This window comes from Mizuhopecten yessoensis, unplaced genomic scaffold (genome assembly GCF_002113885.1).
Source record: "Mizuhopecten yessoensis strain PY_sf001 unplaced genomic scaffold, ASM211388v2 scaffold2383, whole genome shotgun sequence".
Taxonomy (NCBI): Eukaryota; Metazoa; Mollusca; class Bivalvia; order Pectinida; family Pectinidae; genus Mizuhopecten; species Mizuhopecten yessoensis.
The window spans coordinates 416,422-426,084 of NW_018404519.1; the positions used below are offsets into that span (position 1 = coordinate 416,422).

The window sequence follows — 9,663 nt, forward strand, 5'->3', positions numbered from 1 at the left end:
AGGGGGCAATTTGGTTATATTGCTATAAACGACTTCTTCTGCAGAACTATGCCATGGATATTGATCATATTTGGTCGGAAGCATTCATGTATTACTTGGAAATGGTTGAGATCCCCACCATATAACCATATATACAATTGCTGAGTATAAAGAGAAGAATGCACATTTGCTTCAGGATGTCCCTAGGGTCTGGCCCCACCCTTGGTGACATAGTCCCTGGGCCATAACTTTAAAACGGTTGAGATCCCCACCCCAAAACTATATCTACAAATGCTGGGCATAAAGAGACGAATGCAATCATGATATCAGAATAGACCCTGGGGTCTGACCGAACCCCTAGGGACCTAGTTTCTTAGTCACAGCTTGGAACAGTTGAGAGCACCACCCTATAACCGTATATAGGGATGATTGCACATATGCCTCCAGGTTGGCCTTGGGGACTGCCCCACCCTTGGAGACTTAACCCCTGGGTCATAACTTTGAAATGGTTAATATCCCCACCCCAAAACTATATATACAATTGTTGGGCATAAAGAGACGAATGCAGTCATGATATTAGAATTGATCCCAGGGTCTGCCCCACCCTTGCAGACTTGGCCCCTGGGTCATAACTTTGAAACGGTTGAGATCCCCACCCCAAAACTATATATACAAATGCTTGGCAAAAAGAGACAAATGCAGTCACGATATTAGAATCGATCCTGGGGTCTGGCCACAACTCTAGGGACCTAGTTTCTGAGTCAAAGCTTGGAAACAGTTGAGATCCCCACCCCATAACCATACATAAAATTGCTGGGCATGAAAAATCTAATATAGCTATGCTACAAGGATTGGCCTTGGGGTCTGGCATATTCCCTTGATCTCATTTGGAGAATAGTTTGCCATGATTGCTTAGGTATCCAGGTGAGCGATACAGGCCCTCTTGGCCTCTTGTTCATAAGTTTTAAAATACCGGTAAAACTATAATGCTTAATTAGTTGCTGCTCGCGATCTCCTATATTCCAATACATTATTCTAGAAACAAACAGAAATATAGTTAATGATTCTAAAAAAATTATTAATCTTTACGTAATGTCTTTATATATATAAGTTCTAACAATACAACATATAACAAGTACAAATGGTAATATATGAGCTGAGTGAGTATGATTATGTTTTTTCCGTTACTGTCCTACTATCTACCACTAATGAAATATTCCAGCACTCTTTCCAGACATAGTTTACTTGTTAATAGGTACAATATATTGTTTTTAAGACATTAAAAAATATGGCTAGGTTAAGAAAAGCATTTCACTAATGTGTATCCATTCGTTTACTGTTCCATATGTGAATGAAACACATACAGCTTGAGTTCCTGTTCATGTGGTGCAAAATTTAGAACACCCCCCCGGGGAAGAAATCTGCAAATTAATGCTCCCCCTCATAGTGTTTGTTAATGGGAGATATTAGTGACTAGCCAATACAGGGGAAAATATTGGCTAGCTGATTCTTCCCCCTCCGTAATAGTAACTAGGGGGGAAACTATTGGCTGGCTGATTCTTTCCCCCTCTCTGTGTTAGTAACAAGGGGGAAACTATTGGCTAGCTGATTCTTTCCCCCCTTCTGTGTTAGCAACTAGGGGGGAACTATTGGCTAGCTGATTCTTTCACCTCTCTGTGTTAGTAACTAGGGAGTAACTATTGGCTAGCTGATTCTTTCCCCTCTCTGTGTTAGTAACTAGGGGGGAAACTATTGGCTAGCTGATTCTTCCCCCTCCGTAATAGTAACTAGGGGAGAACTATTGGCTAGCTGATTCTTTCCCCCTCTCTGTGTTAGCAACTAGGGGGAAACTATTGTCTAGTTGATTCTTTCCCCCTTTCTGTGTTAGCAACTAGGGGGGAACTATTGGCTAGCTGATTCTTCCCCCTCCGTAATAGTAACTAGGGGGGAACTATTGGCTAGCTGATTCTTTCCCCTCTCTGTGTTAGTAACTAGGGAGGAACTATTGGCTAGCTGATTCTTTCCCCTCCGTAATAGTAACTAGGGGGAAACTATTAACTAGCTGATTCTTCCCCCTCCGTAATAGTAACTAGGGGGAAACTATTGGCTAGCTGATTCTTTCCCCTTCTCTGTGTTAGCAACTAGGGGGAAACTGTTGGCTAGCTGATTCTTTCCCCCTTTCTGTGTTAGCAACTAGGGGGGAACTATTGGCTAGCTGATTCTTTCCCCCTCTCTGTGTTAGCAACTAGGGGGAAACTATTGGCTAATTGATTCTTTACCCTCTCTGTTTTAGTAACTAGGGGAGAACTATTGGTTAGCTGATTCTTTCCCCCTCTCTGTGTTAGCAACTAGGGGGAAACTGTTGGCTAGCTGATTCTTTCCCCCTTTCTGTGTTAGCAACGAGGGGGGAACTATTGGCTAGCTGATTCTTTCCCCCTCGCTGTGTTAGCAACTAGGGGGAAACTATTGGCTAATTGATTCTTTCCCCTCTCTGTTTTAGTAACTAGGGGAGAACTATTGGCTAGCTGATTCTTTCCCCCTCTCTGTGTTAGCAACTAGGGGGAAACTATCGGCTAGCTGATTCTTTCCCCATCTCTGTGTTAGTAACTAGGGGGGAAACTATTGGCTAGCTGATTCTTTCCCCCTCTGTGTTAGGAACTAGGGGGATGCTATTGGCTAGCTGATTCTTTCCCCCTCTCTGTGTTAGTAACTAGGGGGAAACTATTGACTAGCTGATTCTTTCCCCCTCTCTGTGTTAGCAACTAGGGGGAAACTATTGGCTAGCTGATTCTTTCCCCCTCTCTGTGTTAGCAACTAGGGGGGAACTATTGGCTAGCTGATTCTTTCCCCCACTCTGTGTTAGCAACTAGGGGGAAACTATTGGCTAGCTGATTCTTTCCCCCTCTCTGTGTTAGCAACTAGGGGGGAACTATTGGCTAGCTGATTCTTTCCCCCACTCTGTGTTAGCAACTAGGGGGGAACTATTGGCTAGCTGATTCTTTCCCCCTCTGGATTAGAAACAAGGGGGAAACTATTGGCTAGCTGATTCTTTCCCCCTCTCTGTGTTAGCAACGAGGGGGTTCTTGGGGTTAGCAACAGAAATGGCTGTTACACCGGTATCTATAGGAAAAGACTTACATATATATTCTGTCTTTGCGTATTGCAGAGTTATCTTCTCTTGGGAGCAGGTAACTCTGCAATACGCAAAGACAGAAAAGGCTAAGCCTGTGGTCTGGTCCATTTGTTAATACATGAATGGACCAGACCACAGGCTTAGCCTTTTCTGTCTTTGCGTATTGCAGAGTTACCTGCTCCCAAGAGAAGATAACTCTGCAATACGCAAAGACAGAATAGGCTAAGCCTGTGGTCTGGTCCATTTGTTAATACATGAATTGTTATAATTCTTCTAAAATAATTGTATTTATCTTTGTTTGAATTAACAATAAAATATTTTGAAATGAAATAGATTGAATCAAGGATTTCCAAATAACAACGATCTTGCCAAAAATACCCGGGTCCGCACAACATCATTACTCGTATTGGGTACATTTAAATTTATATTGGATAGTATTGGGTAAATCAATACTTGTATTGGGTACATTTAACTTTATATTGGATAGTATTGGGTAAATCAATACTTGTATTGGGTAGTATTTGGTTGTATTGGGTAAATTGACATTTGTATTGGGTAGTATTGGGTTGTATTTGGTAAATCAACATTTGTATAGGGTAGTATTGGGTTGTATTGGGTAAATTGACACTTGTATTGGGTAATATTGGGTTGTATTGGGTAAATCGACGCGCCAGTGTGTTGTCTCAAGTTCTGTTGACAGTTGGCCAAAATAGGGCCCAGGGTAGGGACGGCTTGTCATATGGGTGTCTGCCGAATATTCAATATCAATGCATTACTTTCTGAAAGCCCAGTACTCCAAACACTGACCGATGCAGCAAAGCATTGTTTGTTTTAATAGGTTTTTGTTACATTTTGTCTCTTGTTTAAAACATATGTGACAGCAGTCTTGTTATAGAGATTGAAATGCTTGTCATCAAGTTTGTTAAGTAACAGGTGAGCGATACAGGCAGGTTGGTCCTTTTGTTGATGCTTTAAATAAAACCCCTATTAAATAGACCCATCCTATAATGATATTATTTATAAACAACATTGATATATCATTTACAGAATTATTTGAAAGCACTGTATTTTATGGGTCATATTTCACATTAAAAAGCTAAATGTGTTGAGGTAGGGAAGTACTGTCTACTGGGAACCTGCCGCCAAACATTTGCTCTTCACTTGTAAATCCATATTCACCCAGTGTTAATTTCGCCCTTAATATATGATAAATATCGTTATATATGATAAATATATGTCTAGTGTATGCTGTTTACCTATATTCTCTATTATGATAATTCGCCCTTGGTGCTAAGGGCAATAGTTATGACAATTAAACTGCATCGAAAATGTCCAGGTTTACACTATCGTTTTACTGTATTTAATATATTTACATACTAATTGGGTATTCATAGAACCTTTTCATGAGCTTAATCAAGTGTTAGGGATTCGCTCAGTCATAACAGTTCATATTTGTAAGACGAGTTGACGAACACATCTTCTGTTTTCAGATTCCATTTTTTATTCCCTTCCAAACATATCAGTGACTCGGATTTCAGGTTAACATAAAATCATCATGAACAAAAACGAAAACGAAAGCCTGTATCACACACAGTGATATACAGTTACCAGTATCGCTAATTAACACAATCGTATCTCCATCACACCCATAAGTAAGTATGTATATAACACAAGGATGTTGATTTTAACAGTGCTTTGTGTGAAGCAAATCACTGTGCATAGTGTAAATTTGTTGAATTATTTTTATTTAAATGTCTAATTACATGTCGGGAAAAACTTTGTCAGAGATTTGTTTTTTGTTTTTTAAATTTCATACAGATCGCCGTTTCCTTGTAACAGAGCTGCATGTTACCAGTAAAACAGAAACCTCTGTTAGATTAGAATGGACAAAACCAGTGCTGATAGCCACTAGGTATGAAGTACACATTTCATCAGAAATGTCTGACCTGGCTGTGGATGTAGACGCCTGGACTGAGTCCTCTATTGACATAGATATGCTGACTTCTGGTGTCTTCTACTCATTTAGTGTGACATCATTTGTCACTAGTGATGACAAACAAGAAATCCCACGGACATCTGCGATCATCAGCATCCTAACAAGTAGGTGACAAACCTTTATTATAGGGGACTTTTAGTTTCCCATTTTTCGTTTAGCCTCCTGCTTCTAAAATTGTTCTGAAATCTTTATCACAGAAATTATCCTATGCTCTGTAGGATTATTTTTTAGCTATCATCAGATTATTTTTTAGCTATCATCAGATTGTTTTTTAGCTATTATCAGATTATTTTTTAGCTATCATCAGATTGTTTTTTATCTATCATCAGTCAGATCGTTTTTTAGCTATCATCAGATTGTTTTTTAGCTATCATCAGATTGTTTTTTAGCTATCATCAGATTGTTTTTTAGCTATTATCAGATTATTTTTTAGCTATCATCAGATTGTTTTTTTAGCTATCATCAGATTTTTTTTAGCTATCATCAGATTATTTTTTCAGCTATTATCCGATTATTTTTTAGCTATCATCAGATTGTTTTTTAGCTATCATCAGATTTTTTTTTAATTATCATCAGATTGTTTTTTAGCTATTATCAGATTATTTTTTAGCTATCATCAGATTATTTTTTAGCTATCATAGATGATTTTTTAGCTATCATCAGATTGTTTTTTAGCTATTATCAGATTATTTTTTAGCTATCATCAGATTGTTTTTTAGCTATCATCAGATAATTTTTTAGCTATTATCAGATTATTTTTCAAGAATGAGCAGAATCTACTCACATTTAGTAATTATATAAGAATACATGTACTTGGTCCATTTTGATTAGTTAAAGCTTTCCAAGCAATATATGTTTTGTCAGATCATTGGGTAAATACTGTTAAACGAGCTGCCAGAGTTATTTTGAAATGTGACTTTTGTACACCTTCAAATGAAATGTTTAGCAAACTTAAATGGTTGCTTTTTAAAAAACGAATTTCCTACAACCACTGTATTTTAATGTACAAAGTCTTAAACAACCTGGCTCCAGATTACTTGAACAATTTACTTTGACATCCGATATCCATTCAAGAACTACCAGATCATCAACACAGAATGTATTTTATATGCCATCTTTTAAAATAAATGTTTTTAAAAGGTCTTTTACATATCAAGGTCCATATATTGAATAGTTTACCATCATATGTACAAAATTGCAAAAGTCTATTATCTTTTAAGAAATGTGCCAAAACGTATTTTATGGGTTAAAAAACATGTATGCTCATCTTTTTTGTATTTTGTGTAATTTAGCCTTTATTTATGTAACTGTTGTACAGTTAAAATGTAACCTGGGCTGACCATCTTGGTAGGGCTCTCCCCTACCGCTGGAAAGCTCGGGTCATTGTTTCATTTAGAGCTGTTTCTGTGATAATTGTGGATTTAAAATGTACATGTAAAATTATCTTACCAATTAACCATTCATAGTACTATTTTATCATTGTTGTATATAATGTACATTTCTTAATATGCTTGACCATAATGATTATGGGAGACGAGTCTTTGACTCAATATGTAATCAAGTTTAAATAAAGACTATTATTATTATTATTATTATTACTGATACGAAAGCCACGTGCACACTCAACATAAACTGAAAAGATGGCAGACTTAGCAAGGATACAGGCACTTCCTCAATTTGATTGGTTGATTCCTGCAAGTTGAATTATAATATCTATGATTTCTCAAAAACATTTGATTTTCATCAAAGTTAATATGGGTTATATGGCTTTAAATAAATAATGTTAATTTCATCAAAGTTAATATGGGTTATATGGCTTTAAATAAATAATGTTAAGTCATGTTCACAAAAAGTTCTGTGTAACTAGCCCTTGTAACAAGTATACCCTATGGACTTGTCTGTACTGTCGTCAGGATTAATATTTCGTGTTGTGTTGGAGACTTATACGGAGAGGAGGGAGAGTGTATCTGGACAGAGTTACCCATTACTGGTGACTATAGCTGTAGGTGTAGGATACAGTTGATAACAAATTGTGTAGATCTGGTACAGGTTTTAATCACGGTCTTATGATATCCATTGCATATTTTCATGTCTTAGTTGTTGTAACGTTTCGGCATAATTAGGGACCTTGTTTTTGATTGCCAAATTTTGTATTTTGCATTTTGAAATTGTGTTCCAATACCTTGTTTACAGACTTTTGGCTCTTTGTCCACATCATTTTGTTTTGGACATATTTATAATCTGTGTCACCTACTTTTGTCTAATTTTGAATGCAAATACTTCTTGTGAGGACTGAGTTTCACACTTTATACAGAGTAATGGCTTTTTAGGTCACCCAAGACAAAGTTTTGAAACTAAAATTTCAAAAATCTTCTTCTCAAGACCCAGATAGGATAGAATCAAATACTCTTCATAGATGGATGGGTCTTAAGGTGCTTTTAACAAAATTCAGCTGACTGACAGAACTGATATTTGTACATAGTACATATACATGTACTTCCCAGATCTTTTACACTACTTTTGCATTACTTGTAGTTCAAGTTACCTTTGTCACAAAATGTTTTCTTTTTCATTTGGCAACATCGATAACATCAGTTTTTACATAACTCATGATCAGGTGACCGTTAAGGCCCATGGGCCTCTTGTTTAATTTTTTATACCAAACTTTGTCCAGAGGTAGGGGACTATGGATCGCTCAAATACTTTGCCTGGTTCTTCAAAAGTTTCGTTCAGATTATAATTCCTAGATTGTAATAGCAAAGTTTTTAATTGTACTGCATTTAGCAGATGATGTCATCACAGTTTCGGTTTTGGGTTGACTTGGAAGTTTACGATGCTGTCATGATGTCTGGTTTGATTTTCTATTTTTTGAAAATTTAAAGTACAGGACTAGTAGCCATAGTAGTACTGGAACATGGTAAATTGTACCTCAAAAACTTAAAGATTGGTCAAAGTTTAAGTTCTTGCTGTGGGGTCAATTTTGAAAAAAAAAAATATATCAAAAATATTGCAATTACCAATAATAAGAAAGAGAACATGCTTCATAATGTCTAGGTGGAGTTTCAAGGTTATAGAACCAAAAATGATGATCATGAACACTTTGTAATTTAGATAAATGTTTCCCTCGCAAATATTGTTGGAAATTGTGCTTCCTGTCTAAAATAAATTTTGACTATCTTCTACTTTAATGCCTTAATGATAACCAAACTTGTTGCAAATGTTCCTCTTGTGGCTCATAGATAATTTATAAAGACAAGTTTCATTATTATATGTCACTGTTTAAGTCCTGTACTTCAGCCTTATTCAAAGAAAACAAAAACCCTTCTACTGTTTTCCATATAATATGTAGCAAAAGGAAAGTATTTTCCCAGTTTAAGAACAGGGTCCCATACCCAAAACCCATGTTAAGAACAGGGTCCCATACCCAAAATCCATGTTAAGAACAGGGTTCCATACCCAAAATCCATGTTAAGAACAGGGTCCCATACCGAAAACCCATGTTAAGAATCAATTTAGTTAAGCCGAATTTATGAAAAGCATGTCAAATTGTTCCATAATAAAAATGTTCATGACAAAAATGTCTTTACTATTTCAAGAACCATCTCCACCAGGTCCAATAGACATGCATAACAGTCATGTTTTCCAAGCACATGTGGAGCTGAGTTGGGGCGCGTCACATGGATATCTAGACAGTTACCATGTGGTATTGAAAAACTGCATGGGAAACGTGGTGACAGAGACAACCACCGAATCAACACACCTAACCCTGCCTCTTGGGAACCCCTCGACTTTTACAGCTTATGTGGTGGAGATCTATGCATTGTCGGGCGTGGAAAGAAGTGATGCTCAGACACAGGTCATTCAAATGGAAGGTCAGTTTAGTTAACATTGGAGCTGAGGGTCTTTTGAACATTAATCATTCCTAGCTTTTAAACAGACTGTTGATTTTTCTTATTCTGCCTTTCCTCTCGTACTCCTTCACATTTTTAGGTCACATGAGACAAAGTCTCAAGTGACCTATTGCGATCACCTTTTGTCTGGCGGCGTCTTTCGTGCGTCCGTAAACAATTTACATTTTCGACTTCTCCAAAACCCCTGAACCAATTTCAATGAAATTTTGCAGAAACCTTCCATGGCCAAAGGTCAAATAAAATTGTGAAGTATATGGTCCCCAGCCCCCAGGGGCTGATGGGTGGGGCCAAAAAGGGTTGAACTGACTAAAATTTCAAAAATCTTCTTTTCAAGACCCAGATATGGTAGAATCAAATACTCTTCATAGATGGAAGGGTCGTAAGGTGCTTTACTAAATTTGTGAATTTCATGACCCTGGGGTCTCACGTTTCCCCCTGGGGAGGGGGTAAACTTTACTATAGTTTATATAGGGAAATCACATTTTGGACTAACATTTGTTTAATTGCCATTGGAAGTAATTCAATTTTGGTTAGCATTATCAGTATTGGATAGCAGTTTGATGGTATGCACATATCAGCCCTGACTGACCCCCCGGGGCTGATGGGTGGGGCCAAAAAGGGTTGAATTGACTGAAATTTCAAAA

The 9,663-nt window shown here is 37.3% G+C and overlaps 1 protein-coding gene across 1 annotated transcript in view; it reads left to right on the forward strand.

Moving 5' to 3' along the window:
- Positions 1-9,663, forward strand: part of LOC110445836 (tenascin-X-like) — a 66,729-nt gene that overhangs the window by 3,176 nt on the left and 53,890 nt on the right. Inside the window, exons 2-3 of the mRNA XM_021490645.1 lie at positions 4,931-5,212; positions 8,705-8,980. Of these exons, the coding sequence (XP_021346320.1) occupies positions 4,931-5,212; positions 8,705-8,980 (558 nt within the window). The remainder of the gene's footprint in view (positions 1-4,930; positions 5,213-8,704; positions 8,981-9,663) is intronic.